The sequence below is a fragment of the Monodon monoceros genome, unplaced genomic scaffold (assembly GCF_005190385.1).
Source record: "Monodon monoceros isolate NGI ecotype Baffin Bay Population unplaced genomic scaffold, NGI_Narwhal_1 Super_Scaffold_18, whole genome shotgun sequence".
Classification (NCBI taxonomy): Eukaryota; Metazoa; Chordata; class Mammalia; order Artiodactyla; family Monodontidae; genus Monodon; species Monodon monoceros.
The window spans coordinates 153,933,682-153,955,682 of record NW_021703774.1 but is presented as its reverse complement, the minus strand read 5'-3'; the positions used below and the strand labels follow the sequence as shown (position 1 = coordinate 153,955,682).

General features: G+C 51.2%; 1 protein-coding gene across 1 annotated transcript in view; it reads left to right on the top strand.

Moving 5' to 3' along the window:
* The window catches only part of CUNH1orf94 (chromosome unknown C1orf94 homolog), a 36,638-nt gene extending 15,074 nt beyond the window's left edge, over positions 1-21,564 (top strand). The window contains exons 3-8 of the mRNA XM_029227024.1: positions 2,769-3,466; positions 6,497-6,757; positions 7,818-7,993; positions 12,262-12,339; positions 15,977-16,176; positions 21,482-21,564. Of these exons, the coding sequence (XP_029082857.1) occupies positions 2,769-3,466; positions 6,497-6,757; positions 7,818-7,993; positions 12,262-12,339; positions 15,977-16,176; positions 21,482-21,557 (1,489 nt within the window). The 3' untranslated portion in view covers positions 21,558-21,564. The remainder of the gene's footprint in view (positions 1-2,768; positions 3,467-6,496; positions 6,758-7,817; positions 7,994-12,261; positions 12,340-15,976; positions 16,177-21,481) is intronic.
* The last annotated feature ends 437 nt before the right edge of the window (positions 21,565-22,001 follow it).

Genomic DNA, 22,001 nt, shown 5'->3' with positions numbered 1-22,001 from the left:
GTGTACGTCTATTATAGAACATTTTTATTTTAGAAAAAAACAACAACGAGAAACCAAACACAGACAAAAATAGAACAACTAGTATGTGATGAACCCATGTACCCCTCACCCAGCCTTAGCCATGATCAACATAGGGCCAATCTTATTTTATCTATTCCCCCCGCCCCCATCTTTTCCCTCCCCTTGCTAGATTAAGTTTAAAGCCAATCCCAGACATAATGTTACCTGTAAATACTTTAGTATGTATCCATAAGAGATAAGGACCCTTTTTGTTGTTGTTTAAATATAACCACAATACCATTATCCCAATTTTTAAAAATTAACCTAGTTGAGGAATTCCCTGGCTGTCAGCGGTTAGGACTGTGCGCTTTCACTGCCGAGCACCCGGGTTCGATCCCTGGTCAGGGAACTAAGATCCCGCAAGCCTGGCGCAGCATGGCCAAAAACAAAAAACGAAAAAATAACATAATTGTGGTGAGTCTTTCCAATTCAGAAGATCTGTTGGTACATAACTTGCTTTGCAAGTTTTGGGGCAGGCACAGGAGAGACAAAAACTGGTCCCTCAAGTATCTGGTTTCTGTGACTCGAGACTCCCCTGTTCCCTTTGAGGGTGATGATGAAGAGGGAGACAGGGGATCAATAACTTGGGGCCATGGATTGGCAGTCTCTTTATTCCAGGTGTTCCCAGGGACACGGCAGGAGAGGGGGGCCAATTTATAGACCGAGTCTAGAGTGAGAAGGAGGAAAGGATAGGAATAGGAGAGAGGCCAGGGAAAGAGGGGGAGAACAGAGTGGACCGCCTTGCCTCATACACGGCTTTGATGGCCTCCGGGATCTTCCAGGGCCAGCCTGCTCCCACTCTGCCGCTCACAGCCACCGTGTACCCAGGGCTTCCTTGGTGCGTGTCCATGCTGAGCCTGCACAGGGGTTACTGCACCAAGCTCTCATCCCACCCAGCGTCTGGGCACTTGTAGTGTCATACCCATGTCACAGGTGTCATACCCTCATCACAGGGGAGTCCCTGAGTTTCCAGGATTTGACGTGAAATATGCAGAGGTGCCCGATGCCCGATTCTGACCTCGGTCTGTTTGGCTGGAGTCTGCTTTTCCTGGCAACTCTCTCAGCTGCCAGGCCTGGGGAGTCCACATGGGGGGCTGGTGGTCAGGAGGCATTGGTTGCCTCGGTTGTTAGAATAGTGACAAACTCCGAAGTTTTAAACTCTTCCGTGTGCTTCCCAAGTGCCCTGGCTACCCAAAACCTTTTCCAGGACCCTCTGGGCTTCATCAGGACCCAGCAACTAAGGGGTTAATATTCAGCACAGTAGGCAGTGGCTGGTCGTCAGATGTGGAGACTGTCCCCGGTTCTGTGTGTGATAACTGAGTCATTTTGTGCCTGCACTGCACGTGTGTGTGTGCGTGTGTGTGTGTGTGTCCACGTGCGTGTGCCCATACACAGAGCATTACCAGGAAGGACCGTCCCTGCTGGGCGCATTCCCTAGTCATTATTTTCGGGGCTGACTCCACCCACAGAATGGGTTGTCAGAGCCGGAATGTGCACAGGGCCTCCCCAAAGCTCCACTCACAGGGAGCTTTAGTTTTTCCCTCTGCCTCTTTTTTGCCATTTTCACCACCTTCTACCAGCGGTAGAGCATTGAGCAGTTTCCAGAATGCTCTGTGTAGGCCACCTTATCCACCCTTCATGGGAACCCATCCAGGAGGGATAGCAGATGGTTCTAAGCTGGGTGACCATGGTCCTCCTGGGAGTGCCAGGGAGGAAGTTTCCCCCTTGCCAAGGAGGCTGGCGTGGCAGGCTGGGCCACAGGCCAAGCCAGCAGGATTGCTACCTTCTCCCATACCTGGAGAGAGCCAGCAACCAGGAGCCTAGAGTCCACGGGACCATCAGGCCCCATCAGGCTGGTGCTGGCCGTCAAGGGTCCAGGCTGGAGCTCCCGGGGTCTGAGGTGCGGGTAGAGGCCTGTGTTTAGATACAGGGAGATGCTTGTGAATCTGTTCAGGGATCAAGAAATTGTCAGTGCTCCCAGGAAGTGGGCCCCAGTCTGTGGTCTGGTCAGAGGGCCATGCCAGCCAAGGTGGACATGGGCATCCACGGAGCCACTGTGCAGATTTCAGGACCAGAGGCCCAGCCAGGCTGACAGAAGTGTCGACATACTAGCTGACACTTGTATTGCCCTTACTGTGCCAGACATGGTCTGAAGTGTCTCTATGATATTCCTGTTCACCAAGAGAGGAGACCAAGGTGCTGAGCAAGGGGGCCAGGATCACATAGCTGGGAAGTGACAGAGCCGGGCTGTGAGGCCCTGAGGTCCCCTGCTCTCACTCAGCCATCCTGCGGTGCATCTGGGGGCTTCCTTAGTCTCAGCCCCAGCACTCTGGACGCCAGGCTCAGAGCTGTCGGCTCAGTCCTGTCCCCTTTGCTGCTGGCCTTTTATTGCTTCCGGTCCTGAGCATGACTGAACAGGGAGAGATGGACAGGAATTAAGGCTCAGCTCACTCAGCAAGATGTAGTATTGGGAGAGGACCCAGGCATCCCGATTCCCAGAACCAAGCTCTCGGTACCATGCCCACTGGTGTGGTGTAGAAACCCCCTGGAGTCCACTGATGGTCCATTTTCTCTCTTCAAAAGCAATAGGCTTCTCACACCTGGAGACGTGTTTCCTCCATCCCCTTTCCTTGGGGCCTGTGCCCTGCTGCACAGCCACCCTCAGGGAGCTGGCACTAAAGCCATCTGTCTTTCTGACCTGTTTGCAGGCCTCTGGAACTCACCAGTGGCAGAGATGAGATCTCCTTGCTGGTGGAACAGGAGTTCTTAAGCCTCACCAAAGAGCACCTCATCCCGGTCACAGAGAGTTCCGGGGAGCTGAAGGCACCCGGCAGCTCCCTCGAGGGGCCCAGGCAGCCGGCTCCCTGCCTTCTTGTGCCTTCGCTGGTGGCGGGCAGCAGTGAACGCCCAGGAGCCTCCATCACTGCCGGTTACAAGCTCCTGGAGCCAAAGGTGGCAGTGCCCATTATTGGCAGCCGGCAGGACTGCAGTTCTACCATGTCTACAGTCACGGGCACCCTGCGTACTGCCAAGGTCAAGAGTGCCAAGGAGACAGAGGACAGGGGCAACAGCCTGGGGGCCTCCAACTCGGAGATCGGCAAGCTCCTGGCTCAGTTCCCACTGAAGTCCACGGAAACATCCAAGGCCCCCGACAACAAGACGGTGTTGGAGGAGAGCACGGCCGTCAAGGACTTCCTGCAGAGCAGCATGTTCAGTGGCCCTGGACCCGGGGAGCCCGCGGAGCTGGGCCCATTCCTGCTGCCAACTCCCCCGCCTCCTCCAGCGCCTCCCGACAAGCTTGAAAAGCCCCCCAGACTCCCTGCTCAGAGGAAGCAGCTGCCAGTGTTTGCCAAGATCTGCTCCCAGCCCGAGGCTGACCCTGCCATGGAGGGGCACAAATTGATGGGTGAGTGGGGCTGGGGGCAGGGCTAGGGAATGGGCCCGCAGGGGAAGAAACAACTTACCGGGCTGCGTCAGGCACATGCAACATCTTTGCGCAAAGTAGGACGACGTGGTCTCGCTGGCGAGCACAGTCCCCCGGTACAGGCTGTTTTCAGTCCCCACAGGCCTCCTCTGCTGGATGTCCGTATACAGGGCACAGCTCTTGCAAGCAGATACAGTGGCTCTGAATCCAATGTGGTTTGGGAAGAGGGAGAGGCCCATTTGGTAACTGACTGGGTTTTTAAATCCACAGGCACCCAGAGTACACTGAAGGAAACATTTATCCTCGCTGGGTCCAGGGTGAAAGTGCAGTGTGAGGACTTTAAGCTGGATAGGAGGGAAATTTGATTGGCTTCTCATGGAGGCTCCTGTTCCAACCATGAGGCTTGGTCCCCTCTCTGTGGGGCAGGAGGGTGAATATGTAAACTCTCCGGGTGCAGTGCAGACTGCTGGCCCTGGGATGTGTTCCCAGGTACTGCAGGGCTTTAGAAAAGTGCATTCCCACTCCTGAATTGAGGAGTTCGCAGCCTCCGCAGGAAATCCAGCCGCCTCCCAAGTTTCCCCCACCCCACTCCCAGGATTCTGCCTTTTGTGCCTGTTCCTATCCAGCCACTCAGACTGGATGGTTCCAAAAAGGCAGACTGTTGGCAGGGGCATTTGCCTGCTGTCAACAGTCACCAGGAGAAAACCAAAAGAAAAATTCCCCCCAAGCTGTGAGCGTGGAAGGGTAATGGAGAGATGCCTGTGTTGGGAGGGCCCAGATCCATCTTCCTAAGAAAACGGGAACACGGTCACCCTAAAGAACATTCTGTGCTCTGGAGCATTGGCGGAAGGCCAAGAACTCTGAGCTGTGGACAGCACGCTGGACTCTGGGTCTTGGGCAGGCCTCTAGAAGCCCGAGGACTCTGGGGACGATGGGCTGTACATGCGAGAGGATGGAGGCCTACCTGGGGGAGGGGACGTTCCTTCCACCTTCTTCTGCAGGAGAGAGGCGTGGATGTCTCTCTGTCGGACGAGGCTGCTGGGCTGGAGGCCGTCCTGTCCCCTCCACCCTCCCACCATTTGTGTGTGTATGTGTGTACAAGTGTGTGGGCAAAGGTGTGCCAAGGGGAGCTTTGCAGGTGTGAGCGTATTTGTTAGAGAAAATGCAGGGTGGGTGCATCTGATTGTGACCGTGTGTATGTGTTTGTGTGTGTCCATTCTCTGTGTGTAATTGTGTGCACGTGTGAGTGAGCCAAAGGAACGACAGGCAGGAATGTGTGTGGGTCTGTGTACACAGACTTTGGAAGAGGGAGCTTTGGAGATGAGTGAGGAGCATGTTTCAGGCAGCTGGGTATGTATGTGTGTGATGGCGGGTGTGGGGCCTCTGGGGAGGGGACTGGGGGCTACACTCACAACCAGACAAACTCTTGGAAGAGACTCTAGGGACATGTTTTGATAAAAGTGGCATTTTCTCCTAAATTGGCTCAGGCTAGAGCAGCTCTTTCCTTTGCTGGGATGGCACTAGGAGGTCAGGCCCTGTCCTGTCCAGACTCAGCCCCAAGGCCAGTGGGCTAACGGGGCCAAGAGTGGGTGGGATGACATCCACTCCCAACAGGTAGTACTGGGCACAGGTCCTCTGGTCCTGCCGCTACCAGAAAGATCCGAGGAGCCTGCTGTGTGTCCAGCGCCATTTCCCAGCCAAGCTCCATGGAGACCAGGACCTCCTGGCTGGGGAAGGTGTGATGATGTTGAGGACAAGGCCCTCTTCCCTGCTTCAACCAAGCAATGCCTTAAAAAATTTATATATGTATATAGATTATATATGTGCAGTTATATATATACACAAACACACACACACACACACATATATATATGTATTTTCCCCCCATCATACTTAATTTTGTTGGAAGAAAGAGTTCCATTGCTCAAAAGGAAATATGGGTGAAAACCACTGCTGTAGAGGATCCCATGATGGTCCAGACAGTGTCCTAGCACTAGGGGGACACTCGGTCTGTTTGGAGAAAGATCTGAGCCTGGCACTGACCACATCCATTGCCTCACTGTGTCTCTCCGATGCTTCTGTGCCTTTGCCCACAGTCACCCACAACCCCTGGTGTAAGGCCTTGCTGAAGACCCTCTTCCTTCTGGAAGCCCTCTGGTCCTCTCAGACAGAAGCTGTCTTAGCCACCTTCTTCTCCCACGGTGTCCCTCTGTCACCTCATGGTTCCCATCTGCCTTGTCCCAGAGCTATTTCTGGGTCTGTCTTTCTCTTCCTCCTTGTTTTGAGCTCCTGCAGGGCCAAGTCTGGCTCTGACTCACCGCAGTGTCCCCAGGACTCAGGTCAGAGGCTGGCGCTGACGAGAGTGCTAAATTGCCATGACGATTTATCAAGAGGAGAGTCCGTGATGAGGGACCAGACGTGTGTTCTGTAGGAGTATGTGTCCCCCCACTAAGCCAGGTGCTCCTTGAAGGCAGGAACTGTGTCCAAGTCAGCTTTGTATCTGGGACCTTTGTATTCCAACCTATGGAGGGTTGGAAGGAAGGGAGGGAAAAAAGAGGGAGAAAGGAAAGAAAAACAGTAGAAATGAAGGAAAGGAAGGAAGAAGGGAGGGAGTCAGGGAAGGAGGGAGGAAGGAAGGAAAGAAAGAAAAGATAAGAAAAGAGAGGTAACTGGAAGGAAGGAGGTTTGAAAGGAAGGAAGGAAGAAAGGAATTATGGAAGGAAGGAAGAACGGGTAGATGGAAGGGAGGATGAGTGGGTAGATGGAAGGCAAGAAGATAAGAATGGATGAATGCATGCATGTGTGCATGGGATGGGGAGACCATAATGGGCATTGGTCAGTGAAGCCTTCAGGGATTGAACTTGGGTTGAACTTGGCTGGGAGATAGAGCCCAGAGTGGTTGGGGCCTCAGATGTGCTCTGGAGGACCCATCACTTAGTCCACAAGACAGTGCTCCCCGCATCCAGCACTTGGCCTTCCAGAGTCATTGACTCAGTTTCCCTTCTGCTGTAGAACGGAACCCTGGCGCCAAGGAGCTGACCAAGGGTCAAGAGAGCCTCTTTCTCAGTCAGTGGTCCCAGAGACGGAAGGACACCTGTGGTAAGGAGGGTGGCAGTGACCCCATGGGCTCTACGTCCATGGTCCTGCCAGCCAAGAAGCCTGCCTGGCCGGCCAAGAAGAACCTGCTCTGTGAGTTCCTTGGGGCCACCAAGAACCCAAGCAGGCATCTGAAGCTTCGCAGCAAGGTGGAGGTGGACGGGCTGGAGCTGAAACGTAAGCTGACCCTGCCCAGAGGAAATCTGTAGAGGAAGGGATTTCAGAAACCCTCAGATGTCCCTGGAGTGGCTCTGCCATCAAAGGGCTGTCTCATCCATGGGCAAGTTACTGTCTTTCCCTAGTCCCATAAAATGGGGGAAATGACTTCCTGTGTCCCCTACAGGGAATACTATTGCTAGAGAAGTGCAGTTGACTTTCAGGGGTCACATGGGCATTATCGGTGGTCAGTTTGAATATAGCCTTGACTCAGCATGTCTTATATCCCCTCAAGTGGCCCAAACCAAAGAAAAATCCGTTCTTTGAGATTATTTCTACATTGAGATTATTCATGTGCCAGCTTTCTCTCCCTTGTGCTTCTCCAACTGTTTTAGTGTAACTGCCTTTCCCCCCGAAAATGTGCTAATAAGGGGAAACTGACACCCCAGCTCAGACTGTATAAGCCCACAGAGTATATTGTACAAGGAAAGAATCCAGGATCCATACCCTAAAACAACTCAATCACATCTCATTCATTCAGACTAATTTTGGGTCCCATCATACTGAATTATGTAATATTTTAAAGTATTTTTAAAAAAATGATTCCAACATACATACAACAACCTGCACCAGGTCCTCACTGTTGCCAAGTACATGTCCTCAAGGGGTTGCTTTAATAATTTGATAAGAAAGACTTCCAATGGCATAGCAATTGTTTATACCAAACCGGATATTTCTAAAGCACTTGAAAGAACGTAGTTTTGTAAGTCGGTGAGATACAGCCCCAGCAATCTGGTTTGTTGCGTCCTCTTGCTAAACTGCCTCTTTACTAGTGAATGACGGAGAGATGCTCCCTGCCAGACCATGCTGGGATTTTCACCCCTTCCGAATTGGCAAGGTGTGAACTAACGATGTTTTCCTAGAGTTGGAAATTCATCCAAAAGTTGAAGAACCCTCTGGGAGCTTTTAAAAGACCTAACCTCTGAGAACATTAACCCCTCAGGCAGTCATGGGGCGGAGGGCGTCCTGGCCCCTCCCTTCCTCAATCACAGAAACGCTCTACCTCTCCTGTGACTCACAGTTAACCCGCCTGTGACGGGGGCCGACAAGAACAACCTCGAGTACACAGGGAATGTGTTCACCCCATGCTTTGCCACCACCTTGACCTCAGCGACCCTGAACCAGCCGCTCTGGCTCAACCTGAACTATCCACTTCTGCCCGTGTTCACGAATCCCTCCACCTTCCCCCAGTACCAGGTGAGTGAGCGGATCCTGGGCCTGGCTCTCCGGTGGCCGTCCACGGAGGAGCCTTGGTTCAGGAAGCCTAATTCACAAAGAGCCATAGACTCATTAGTTAATTTTTTCATCGGGGCCACATCAGACCGACCACCCGGTACACGTGTGCGCACATGCTCGTGCATGTGCGTGTATATGTCTCATTTTCCTTTGTCTGAATTTCAGTTCACTCTGTACCGTGTCTTCCAGAGCTTGGCTGAGTTTGGGCCTGTGAAGTACTTGGGCTCCCAGGAGAGGATGATAGCATAGTCCTTGTTTCCCACCACCTCCTTTACAGTTGGATGACATGTGTCCTAGGTTACTTGGGACAGTCCCAGTTTAGGTCTTTAGTCCCAGCATAATTATTAATTGCACCCCCTTTCACTCTCAAGTGTTCTGGTGCAGATGACAAATTATGTGGCCACTTTATTTCAACTACAACCCAGCAATCTTAGCTTCTACCGGCTAAGATGGCTTGACACACATTCTTGGTCTTGGGCTCATAGCTAAGAGGGGCCAGACACAATGGGATGGAGAAACGCTTGCAGGGTGGGAAATTTTACTCACAGACTTTTTTATTCAGGGAAAGTGTAGTTTCTTTAGTTTGTCTATTTAACTTAATCTCCCTCAAGAGCTGCCACCCACTGGGTAGATAGAAGAAAAAATCAAATAAATGTTCACTCTGGTTTAAACCATAGTCTAAACCAAGAGCTTAAACAGTCCCTTTAGGTAGGCTCATTTCCTCCAGGAAAGGTGCTCAGTGTCTAAGATTTCTCAGTGTTCTGTCTCCTCCGTGGCTCCTTTCCAGAATGGTGTGCAGGTGTATGAAAGGGCCAGGTTCCTGGGAACCTGCTACCCCAGCCTGGCCTGGCCAAGCCCGGAGAGGGCAGAGAGAAGGAAATCCACCTGAAAATCGACTCATCCTGTCTCTGTGCCCCTCCCCCTCCCCCGATCCTCCGGTCCCACGTGTCACCTCCTCCTTTACAACAGAGTGGCAAGCCTCACAGCTTAGACATCCTGCACAGAAGGTGGATCTTCTCTGTTCCACGTAAAGCCCCTCTAAGCTGGCCCACCAGGCTTAGCCCCTGATTCTTAAACAGGAACTAAAGTAAAGGAGTTTAGCACGGTCTCTCTTTTCTTCTGCCAAGTTTTGTTTTCAAGCCTTTTCTTGTTTGCTAAACAGAGCAAGTGGCCACACTCTCCTCACACCCCACCACTGAGGTGAGACGTCATAAGGAAGCATGATCCACGGGATAATCCGAGTGCGTCCCTCCCATGTCTATGATATGTTGTCCTGGCAGAGGTCTCGAGAGAAATATCCTGTCCACGTCCTCATTGATTCACCAACTCTTTCACTGATGTTCCTCCACCCTTGCTCACTCACTGTGCAGTCATTTATCACCTAGTCCCTGATGCATTCATTTGTATTTATTTATTTCCTCATTCATTTAAGCAATTAAAAAAACACAAAAAACCCTTGCTTCACACTGAGTATAGGCCTTGACTCAGGTGAGGTGATTCCAAGATGACTAGGAAGCTCGGCGTCCAGTGCGAGTCAGGGACAAATCCAAAGCCAGCATGGTGTGCCCCCCACCCCTGAGAGAGAAACAATTGCATAATTTTATTTGGTGTAAACCGATTCACTCTCAAACGCACCCACAGGGCTCACCATGTAAAGCTAATTTGCAATGGTCTGTTTTGTAAAGAGGGGCTAGTTTCTCTCTGCTACGTGAACTTCTTCTGACTTGACTTCTGGAGTGGGTGAGATTTGGACGTATTTTTCCAGCATGAAGTCCTTTGTCTTTAGAGATGCTGATGTGTGCATCACAGGGCTGACTCTGAGCTTCCTGGGCCTCTGGGCAGAAGGGCCCTGGCTGGTAGGGCCCCTGGGTCCTATACAGCAGTTTAGACACTGAATAGGCCCAGGTGAAGTTGGCTGTACACATGGACACTCCCAGGTGGTCTCAAGGGACAGGGTAATTTACCTTCTCCCAGGTCCTCATGGTCTCATAATGCCATCAGGCTTCAAGTCGGCTGATCAAGAGGCCTGATATGATAAAAAGAAAGCAGGTTTTAGAATCGTCAGACTTGGGTTTAAGGGAATTGCATTGCTTCCAAGCTGTGTGGTCTTGGGCAAGTTGCTCAAATGCTCTGAGCCCTGGTCTCCTCACCTATGAAATGGCCTCATAATAATTACAGCAGCAGCAGCAAACCCTTGAGTCAGTTGTCAGGTTAATGGAGTCCATGCATGGGAAAGGGCTTTGTAAAATCTCAGGTATGATATAGATATTGGTTATGATTAATTTTCAGCCCCGATCTTCCTAGGAAACAGTGTCAGGGAGCTCAGCAGACCTTGAGAAGGCACAGAGGAGAAATGGGGAACAGTCTATCCTAGCCTCTTTTCCTGCTCGGTGTTAAGAATGAAAATGAGGTCCCAAATCCAATTTACTCAGAGCTGCACTGTGGACGGATGCAGAGCCATAGAAGACTCAGTCCCCAGCACATGGGAGCTCCGGGGGCTCCTGGGCTGCTTGACACAAAGGAACTCTGCTCCCAATTAGGGAGGGAGGGCACAAAGGAAGAGGCCGTGGCCTCAAGCAAAGAGGAATGAATGTGTGTTTACCCTTGCTTGTGATTTTACAGAATTGCGGCGCCCTGGGGGAGTTGGCTGTGGAAAGCAGAGCTGAGCGCTGATGGGGAGGGAGTGAAGCACAGGAGGGACACTTAGAACCCGGCCTTGGAGCCCACTGGGGGCTGGGAACAGGCAGGGCAGCTCCATCCGGCTGACACCTCTGTCCCAGTTCAGGCCACGCCTGGGGTCACAAGCTGGTCGTGGTGGTGGGTGGGACTGCCTTGGCAGCAGGGCTTGGAGAAAAGGCGAGCAGGTGCACTGGTTTCAGGTGAAGGGGTTGGTGGATGTGGGAAAGGCCTGGCCACAGTCAAGTGCAGGTGCACAGGAGGAGAGAGCAAGGAGGGCCCTGAAAGGATGTACTCTCTCGGGGACGTGGGGGGTGGGCGCTGAGAGAGCTGGGGGGCTTCCCCAGGACCCCACATCAGGGATTCAGAGCCTTTTAGGAGGAGCCCATGGGCTCTGAGGAAGTCGTCAAGGGCAGCATCAGCCATCAACACTTAGACGATTGGCACAAGCCGAGCCCAGGATGGAGGCAGCATCTTGGGGCATGGAATCTTCTGGAAAGACATGCGGTCTGAGCGGGGGTTGGGGTTTTGAACTGCATCTTAGGGGGTTCTTAGGGGGTAACTCTGGATTGGCAGATAGAAGCAGCCTGGGACTGGAGGGGTCATGGGCTGACCCCATCCACAGTGGCAGTTCTGCTGTGTGTGTGTGTGTGTGTGTGTACACATGGACACTTAAGGCCACCCCGGACAGAGTTGTGAATAAAGTTTCTACTTCCCGTCGGGCTGAGCTGCCAGGCAGCCTGTTCAAGTGGCGGGAGTAGCAGGGGCAGGGGTGACGGTGAGAGGTGGTGGCAGAATCCTTACCACGTGCTGCACTGTTCTGAGCCCTTTAGATGGATTAACTCACTTATCTTCACGTCAGTCTTCATCATCAGGTACAGACACAGGTGTACGTGTGGGCAGATAGAGGCACAGTAGCAGAGACCAAAACGAATACACCTAGGTTCATAGTTGCACATTTGTACACAGAAACACACAGCTGCAGACACAAATGGAAGCACACGTGCAGATGTGCTTAAATAAGCATGGAGGCAAGCTAGCACACACACGCACACAGACGTACACGGGTACTTCACGTCTTGGGGCAGGAATGGGGTTTGGGGAAAGGCACTTAGGAAAGGGGTATAGACAGCAACAAAGATAATCTGGCTACCTTCACAGGCTTTGCAGGCTTGAACACACATAATTTTAGAGACAAGGGAAAAGGGGCTCCGAGAGGTGAAGTGACTTGCCCAAGGTCACACAGACACTAAGGGGCAGATCTGGAATTCAAGAGGCAGGCGGGTTCCTAAAGCTCTTGCCTTAAATATTCACCAAAAAGGCTGTGAATCCTGCTAACCAGGGGCTTCCTGTGTGGTGTGAGGCGTGCTGCTGGCTCGACCTGACTCCAGCTGGACTAGGCACCTGGTGGGTCTGGCCAGTAGTGTGGTGGGATGGACTTGAACGTGTCTGGAGGTCCAGGCAAGGGAGCTGGAAGCTGAGTTGAGTGGCTGCTGTTCTCTGGCTGGGAGCCCACCGCCCCACAGCACTGAGCCTCCCCCTTCTCTCCCCAGGGCCTGTACCCACAGCAGGCAGCCAGGATGCCCTACCAGCAGACCCTGCAACCCCAGCTGGGGTGTTACTCCCGACAGGTGAGTAGCTGACCTCCTCGCCTCTGTCTCAGCTCCGCAAAGGCCTTCAGGTCAGAAGGATGTCTGTTCCCTTGTCTTTGTCTAGCTGGTCACCAGCCACACTTTCCGGCCCGTGCTTGACCCCACAGTACAGACAGAAACACCAGCATGCATGTGGACACAAACCAGTGTGATAATACTAGCTGGCACTTACAGAGCCCTTACTGTGTGCCAGGCCCTTCTCTAAGGGCCTTACCCGCATTAATTTAACCTTCAGAACGACCCTATAATCTACCTTATAGATTAGAGATGAGGAAACTGAGAGAGATTAAATAATTTGTCCAAAGTTATCAAGTTAACACATAAGTTAGCTTTTACTGTGGCAACAAATGGCCTCAATGTCTCAGAGGCTTTCAGCAATAAAATATTTATTTTTTTACCCACGGGTCTACAGGCTGGCTGAGCAGTACTGGGATTGGGTTCAGGCCTGTTTCACGTGTCCCCCTTTTGGGCCTGTGCCGAAGATACAGTCACTTTTGCTCCTGCCATGCTGGATGGCGGAAGGGCTGAGCAGAAACACCCAATGTCTCTGAGGGGCTCAGCTCAGAGCTGGGACATGGTAATGTACACCTGCCTTCCACGGGCCAAAGCAAATCATATGGCCTGCCCAGCATCAGTGGGGCTGGGAGTCATATCCCTTCCATGTCAGTTTGTCAGTTAAAATACCAGACACCTAGCTAAATTTAAATTTCAGATAAATGGTGAATAATGTTTTAGCAGAGCTATGTCCCAAATACTACATGGACCATACTTATACTAAAAAAAAGAAAAACTTGCTGTTTATCTGAAATTCAAATTTAACTGGGTGTTATATATTTTTGTTGGCTGAATCTGCACCCTCTACTCCCATGGATAGGTCGGGGGTCAATATCTACTTGACAATAGCACAATGGCAGATTGGGGGTTGACCTTGAGCCGCCTGGCTTCAGGGTCCATGTTCCCAATAACTGTGCCTTACTGCCTCTTGTATACAGACACACAAAAATACGGTATCAAAATAAAGCAGCAGAGACAAAAATACAAACACACACCCAGACACAAATAAAGATGCAGTTATAGACATGCATGCCAAGCTGCATGCGTGTGGGCCCACACACACACACACACACACACAAAACACAAAACAACACTTCCAGAGGTTTTGAGGATCTAGGGGCAGGGATGGGGGCGTGAGGAAAGGTGCTGAGGACTGGCTACATTCTCAGGCTGGCCTTGCAACCCCACAATCAGGTGGACAGATCAAACCCACACTCAAACCCACGGACTCCTCCACCTCTCCTCCCTCCCCGGGGAGCCCTACCCTTTCTCTGCAAACTGCACCTCTGACCTCTGAAGGATGTTAGAATGTTCCAGAAGGTAGAGAAGGGCCCATAAGTGTAGGTTACTTTCTTACGTGGGCCAGGACTGCTCTTTCAGCAGTAGGAGTTTTTGCGTCCTGCGATGAGGTTGAGATGAGGCAGTCAGGCTCACAGAATCTCAGTCTCATCCCCTCCACCCCACGAGCAGTGATTCCATCCACCTAGCTCCAAAGTGAATGCTTTTAGACAAAGTTATGTAAATGCATATATTTGAAACAGTAATATAAAAACCTGGTACACAATTTTTAAAATCTTAGAGGCAATCACTGTGATTAGTTTCTTAGGTATCCTTCCAGTGATATCTATTTATACAAGCATTTTTATACAGATGTGGCATTCTGGGCACACCGCTCTATCATTGCTTTTGTCAGCAAAGAGGATTTCTTGGAGATGGTTCCAGAGCCCTATACCCAGCTCTGTTTTATGTGTTTTATCAGTGACATGTACTTAGGATACAGTTTTGCATAAAGCTTGCATAAGCTCTAGGACCCGTATCTTCTCTTTCATGTCAGTTTCCTCCCAGGTCCAGGACTGTCCCCTCACTGTGAAAACCAGGGTTTTTTTTTTTTCTGCCACGCTGACCCTCTGGTGTCTGTCTTGGGAGGTGCCTTCCTGGGGTCTCTCTGTGAGCCCTTGGCACTTTCTGACCTTCACCTCACCCTCTTGGGGATTTGGTGCCCATGTCCAGTGTCACCAGATCCTACCTGTCCACTGGGGGAAAGATGGGGAGGGCCAGGAGGGAGGGGCTCAGGCTTCCAGAGGGAGCAGGCATAGCGGTGCAGTCCAGGGCCGTGGGCTCTGGGCTTGCCACACTGGGGATTCCAACAAAACTCAGACGCTTGGAACACTTACTGAGCAAGTTGCTTAACTTCTCTGAACCTGTTTCCTCATCTCTAGAATGGGGATCCTAATGGTCCTACCTCACAGGGCTGTTTGGACTTTAAATGAGAGAATCCACATGAAGGGCCTGGCACACCCTTGTTATCACTTAATAAGCGCTAACCTTTGTCATCTTTTTAAATTAGATAAGGGTGTGCAGGGTGAGAAAGGGCAGTCAGTACGCCCAACCCCTGAGCAGCTTGGACTACAGACTTGCTATTAAAGTGGAAATCCAGAAATTTCCCGAGTTTTGACCAAAGCACACAGGAGGATGGATGTCAGCTCCACACAAGACATTTGGAGCTGTCAGTAGTGGAATACAGTGCTCGCGATGTAATGAGCTCCCTGTCATTTTAGATATTCAAGCAGACACTTAGCAGTCTCTTCTTTCCTCCCTCCTCCTCTCTGTCTCTCTTTCTTGCACTTATCCATTTAACATATATTTATCGAGCAGCTACTGTGTGACAGGCACCGTCTCAGGGCCAAGGATAAATCAGTAAATAAGACAAGTGGGCTTCCTGCCTCATCAGGGGCAACATAGTATGAGCCCTGCTTCTTGGTGGGGGTCTGATCCAGGTGGTCTCAAACCCAACGAGTTCCTACTTTTCTTAGGGTTTGAGCTCGATCCCAGTGCCCCCATTTGGCCTTTCTCCTCACTCACACCACCCAGTACCATAACCACCAGCCACGTTTGGCTATTTACATTGAAATCAAAGCTAAGTAAAATTTGAAATTCAGTCCCACTAGCCACCTTTCAAATGCTCAATAGCCACACTTGTGTCTGGTGGCTACCATATTGGGTGGTACGGACCCAGAAGACTTCCATCACCCGTCACAGGAATTTCCACTGGGCAGAGCTGTCTTGGACTTGGGGTCTGTTGAGATCCTGAGCTAGAAGCCAGGGATGTATACATCCCAACAACCTTTACTGAGATGGTAAAAGACTTAAAAATGAACCAGGGGCTTTTGAGATGGTTATTGGCTGAGGGTAAGGCAGGGGACAGAGAAGAGAATGGAAATAATATTCCTTTGCTATTTATTATGTGCCAGTCTCTCTACTTATTTCAGCGGACTCAGTCCCCATACAATGGAGATAGCATTTGCCCATTTTATGGATAAGGAAACTGAGACACAGATAAATTAAATAACTTACCAGTCTCACATATAGAAGCTGAGCCCTGTGCTTCTTCCCTGTCCAACACATTGCCTTCTATGCACCCCACAGTGACTGAGGGGCACAGGGGCTGAGGTGTGGGGCCTCAGGTTAGGGTCAGGGCTGGGGGACTGGGATGTTCAGTGGCAGCGGGCTCTGCTGGACCTCTGTCCTCTCCTCCAGCCCCTGTCTCCTCTCTGCCATGCAGGTGATGCCATACAACAACCCACAGCAGATGGGACAGCAGATTGTCCACTCTTCCTACAACCCCCTGCTGAGCTACATCCCCTTCGTCCAGTCCAACTATCCATACCCTCAGAGGACACCTCAGAAGCTGGCCAGAAATCCCCGAGACCCTTCCCCCATGGCAGGAGATGGGCTGCAGTACCCCTTCCCCCAGGCGTATGGGTGAGTCCTCAGCCCACACTGGAAATTCACCTCATATCCCGAAAGCTGCTGGAGAGGAGAGGTGGGCGCGCTGGGCCTCACTGCTGCTCTCTTGGTACATATATTCCTTGGCTGTGGGGAGGGCAGACCCTGTGCCTTGTGGGTCCCGGGTGGAGCTGATGTGGAGGTGAGCCTGATCTGGGCCTGGGGGAGGGCCCTTTGGCAGGCCCAGTCGGGGCTGGGGTCCTCGGCTTGGTGCGGAAATACAGCTGCATGGCCAGTAGTGGATGGGCGCACCACCCATAGCAGGTGACAGGTAGTGGAGCGGGATGCATATGCCTTTCCCCATCTGCCTGGTTTCCAGCAGGCCACGGTCAGGTAATCTTACAGCTCTTTCCCCCACTTACTGCCTCCTGAGCTCCTTGCCAGGCTAATCCCTCCAACAGCCCAGTGAGTTCGCAACCGGCCCTGCTGAAGGGCCTCTCACTGCGTATCAGGCTGCTTACACTTTTCTCCCAAAATACCCCAAACAGCAGAGGAGAGGAGCTTAGCAGGCAACAGCCAACACAGACTCAACATTTTAGCTGACCGTTCCATACAAACTTTTCATGCCGGTCAGTAAGGAATTGGTATTTGTTGTTTTAATGTAACAACGCGCAGGTGCTCATTCCCACCCACCAAACCTTCACTGCTGATGCTCTGCAAGGCGGGTGGTGCCGGGTCAGTCCTGAGAATCCAGGTGTCCCAGGCACATCCCGGGGAACGTGTGCTCCAGCTTGAGAACCTCCCTTTACAGGATTAGGACCAAACTCCCCAACCTGACATAGATTCCCTTCCTCCCCATCACAGCCCCTCACTGTAGTGTCAGCCGGGTGTCCTGGACTCGGACGCTTTCAATCAGTGTTTCCCATGAATGTCCTGATAGAGGGATAAATGCTGGAAAGAGGTTTCCATAGTCAGATCTGTTTGGGAAAAGAAAGGTAGAAACAAAGATAAACAGATTTCTTAACTGCTGGAATTTGCAGATTATTTCATTTACTAGGGTTCATGGAGAACATTCAAGAAGCTGGTCGATAGTGTTATCTGAATATAAAACCATGACCCCTTATTTCTTTTTTTCTCTTCTTCTTTCCCTTCCTCCATCCCTCCCTCCCTCTCTTCTTTCCTTCCTTCCTTCCCTCCCTCCCTCCCTTCCTCCCTCCCTCCCTCCTTCCTCTCCTTTTTCCCCTTTTCTTGTAGAGCATATCATGGTGTGTTCCGCCAATGCAGCCTGGAAAGTGCTGTGTCAGTTCACATAGTTACGGTGAATTTAGCCTGTGGGGCACCGTCCATGAATAGGACATGGTTCATCCCTTCAGAGATGAGAGTGGATGAGAGGGGACACAATGATGTTAATGCCATGACAAAGTGAAGGCCATCCAAGTGTCCCGAGGACAGAGGGAGGATCCCTGCTGGGTGCACAATGAGAGCTGCAGGATGGGGAGGGTCCAGTGAGCAGCGACTGGGGGAATAAGGCCCTCAGGTGGGAAGGTGCGTGGTGGGCTTGAGGCCTGCATATAAGGGCATCTGGTTGAGGTATTAGATTTATCCCTGAACAAGGTGGAAAATAGGAAAAGGGAGGCTGGACTTGGATTATTAAAGGCTCTGACTGGTAGGCCTGGGGATTCAATGCGGATTTGTGAACGTTGCAGTGAATTGATGGGCCGGAGGGGAGAGAAACAGGAGGGAAGAGAGGGCGTAGTCTGGAGGTGACTGCAGGGTCTGTAAGAGAGGTTCTCACCTCCCCGGAGGTGAGAGTAGATGAGACTGCAGAGGGAAGACAGCCTACCTGCAGGCCAGCAGACGTGCCCCTTGCACGCTGCGACTCTGGGCTCGAGGGAAGAGAGAGTTGCTGCAGAAGCCAGAGCCTGCTGTCCTTGGGAGGCAGCGTGGTCCCAAGTTCTCAGCACTCAGCGGTCGGGTAAGCACTGATTGGGAACAGTGAGAGCCGAGGGTTGGGACCTGGTCTCTGGCTGTCTTCAGAGGGGCAGGAGAGGAAAGGAAGTGAGCAGGAGACTGAGGAAGGAGCAGCCTTAGAAGTGGGAGAGAGCCTGCAGCCAGCTGGGGACACCGTGGGCGAAGGAAGACAGTGACGGGGAGTAGCGGCAGTCAGCGCAGTGGAATGGTGGCCTGAGGGTGGAAAGACCGGGTAAGTGAGGTCGGAAAAGCGAGGCGAGGAGTGCAGGCCCGTGTCCCCCAAAGGGATGATTCGTTCATTCAAAAAACGTTTGTTGCATCTTCTGTGTGCCCGGCATTGCTCTAGGCACTGTTTACTGGAGTGAACAAGACAAAGTGTTTACTTCTGTCATTCCAGGAGGAGAACTAGACAATACAGAAGTAAAGAAGCATCATACATGTCAGGTGCAAGGGATAAGCGGGGAGGGAATAAGGGACCTCTCTGCAGCCGAGATCTGAATAAAACGAGAGGATGAGCCATGTGTATATATGGGTGATGAGCAGTCTGGGCAGAAAGAATAGGAAGTGCAGTGGCCCTGAGGTGGGAAATGTAGCTGGGGCACGATGAGTGGAGGAGACAGAGCGGGCAGAATTGAAATCGGAGAGGTGGCAGGGCCTGGGAGGCGAGGGAAGGAAGAGCAGCGGGAGGCCATGAATGTCCTAATTCTCTGTGTAAGGAAGATGGTGTTGATCGACATACGAAGAGTGGGCTGGCTGGTGAGAGCTGATGGAGGGGACCAGGATGGGAGCCTTTTTAGCCAGCCAAGCAAGAGGTGCTGGTGGCGTAGACTAGGGCAGTGACCATGGGAAAGAGGTAAGAGAAAAGATGTGGAGCATTTATTTGCTTGGTAGAACTGATGGGAATTGATGATGGTTGGACGTGGAATGAGGAAAAGAGGGGAGTCAAGCGTGATTCCTAGGTTTTTGACTTGAGTGTCCAGATGATTGGCAGTGCCAAAATTCTAGGGTCCAGATGACGATAACAAGGCTCTGTTGATCAGGAGTTTGGTTTTGCTTATGTGAAATTTGAGACTCCCGTTAGACACTTGCGTGGAGCAGTTGATAGGCAGGTGGATGTCTGAGTCTGGGGCTCAGGGGAGAAGTGGTGGCTGATAATATAAATTTGGGAGTCATTAGCATATAAATGCTATTTAAAGGCATGGGATGGGATGAGATCGCCTGGGAGCACATGTACATAGATCTCCAACATGGGTCTCCAACATGTAGAGGGGTTGGGGAGATGGGGAGGCACCAGCAAAGGATCTAAAGGGTGGGAGGAAAAGCAGGAGAGTGTGGAGTCAGGGAGCCAGGAGAAGAGAGGGAGGGATGACAGTATGGCAAGAAAACCTGGGCACTGTAGGATGGAATGTAGGCAGCACTGGGCACAGGGGTGGAGTTGAGGTTTACCAGCTGTGCTGGATGGAACAAGGTCCAGGAGAGGCTGCCTGGGTCAGGGAGGGGTACAAGGGCGTAGGTGGAGAGTTTAGTCTGGGAGACCAGGGGCCTCAGTGCTTCCTCTGGGTCAGGAACCAAGAGACTAAACTGTATGAGGTGGGAGAGGAAGGAGTAGGTGGCCTCCGTGTTCTCAGGAAAGGAGGAGGGGGGCCCTTCCTGCCCTCTGCCAAGTCCGTTTGCATACATCCATCAGGGCAGGATAACAATACCATGTATCTTCCAAAGAACAATAAATCTGAGAGTTAAAAAGAACACAAATGATAATTACACTGGAATTATTACTGGACAGTGTAGAAACCGTCCCAGGCAAACCAGGACCGTTCACGATGCTCGCGAGGCATGTTAAGCCCCTCTTCTTCCTCCAGGAAGCCTTCCTGGATAACTATAGTCCACAGGGATTACCTCTCTTCCTGGCCCTCTAGTTTACATCCTGTCTAGACCATGCCCTTGGCAGTTGATCTGATCAGAATTTCTCCTCATGAAGGGCTCAGATGTGTGGGGTGTGGCAATCAGATACAAGGTGTGTCATGAGTAATTTGTTACCGGTAATTATTAAATACTCGAGTATGGGTTACAGCCTTTATTTTATAAATGAGTAGAATTCAGAGTGTCCTTATGATAACATCACTTTTAATCGTTTCTTTTCCAATATGATTTTTGAAAAAGAGCAAAAGAGGTGGGGTTACCACAGACATTAATTGCTTATCGGGCACCTACCTGGTGCCAGGTCCTGGCCTGAGTGCTGAGTGTCAAATGGTGAACAGTCCAGACAGTGTCCCTGCTCTCGTGAAATTTATTTTTGTGAGAAGGGACTCAAACAACCCAAAGCCTCGCTTGTCCATGGCTGCTCACAGCGAGCAACAGATACACATACCAGCTGAGGCATTACAAATTAATGCACTGGTTTGTTCCCATCGCTTCTTCCCCTTCCCCCCCTTTTTTTGTTTCATCAATTCATGGGAGGGCGCCACGAATGTGAGCATCTTCTGTAATATGCTTCCGCCCAGCTGAAAAGTGACTGAGAATCCCTGGATTAGACTATATCTAGCTATTTGCTCTGCCGCAATTTGTCTTGAGCTCTGTTCCATTCATTCAGAGTATCCTAGCAGATGGGGAAAGAAATTGCAGTAGGATCCCAAGTGTGAGTAAATGATTCCATCTGGAGAGGTTGGGGAAGGCTTCACAGAGGAGATGGCTTTTGAACTCTCTTTTGAAGTATGAATTAGCAGTGTGCCAGGGAGAAAAAGCAGATGGGTGTGTTTTCCTGCTCTCGGAGGGTGAGGCTCAAGTCTTCTCGGCACTTCCTTCCCTGAGGGTCTAGCAGAGTTCCAGGCAGTCAGGGATGCCTCAGTGCTTACTTGCCAGATTGGTGTGAAATGCAGGGTCTGATCTAGCTTGGTGCTGAGAAGGGGATCAGGAACCCTGGGATTTTCCGGACTCTGAGATCTCACCCTAGGACGTGGCCATGAGTTCTCTGATGTTGTGGAATTTCCTGAGGGACACACAGGGTCCTCTAAGGCAGGTAGAGGGGCTACAGGCCCACAGGTAAGGTGCTTAGATCCAGACAGGCTCCTTAGTCTTTGGTCTTGGATATGGAGAGAGCATAGGCTGGGTGGAAATAGCCCCTACAGGCTGCCAGGGCCTTCCTGACCTAAGGAAGTGGCAGAAGAAACTCTTTATTGTCCTCCAATTGTATCGTTTCAATATTTTATTTTCCCAGAGCCAAAACTTTTTACATTATTGCTAAAGCTTTCAGCTTCCAAGCCTGTCATGATCTTCCCAGTCTCTGACAGCCCCCAAATTAATATACTACTTTCCCTAATATCTCTGCCGACATCAGGAATTCTATCACAACGTCATTTTCTTTCTCCTCCAGGTTCGGCTCGACATCCGGTGGGCCCCTGATGAACAGCCCCTATTTTCCCTCTAGTGGGAATGGCATACATTTTTAGATCTCCTTCTCATCTCCCTCCTCCTACCTTAGCCCTTGGAGCAGGGCTAAGGGCTCTGGAATTCTGGATTCTGCAACAGCTTGGTATGAAGTTTGGAAAGCCAAGGTTCTGACCAGGTCACAGACAGAAAACAGCAAGGCCAGGCGCATCCATGGACCAACACTCACACACACACACACACACACACACACACACACACACACTCACACACACACACTCACACACACACACAGCCAGCCTTCACACACAGCACAGACTGCACACACACCCCTCGGATTCATACTCACTTGCTCATCCACATATGCGTCTGTATTTAGCTAACACGAGTGATTTTTGTTTTTGTTGTTGTTGGTAAAATAGACATAAGACACTTAATTTAGAAAGTTTGTATTTTCTGATAAAAGCATGAGCTGCTTGAAATGAAGTGTGCCTGTTACTTTCTGT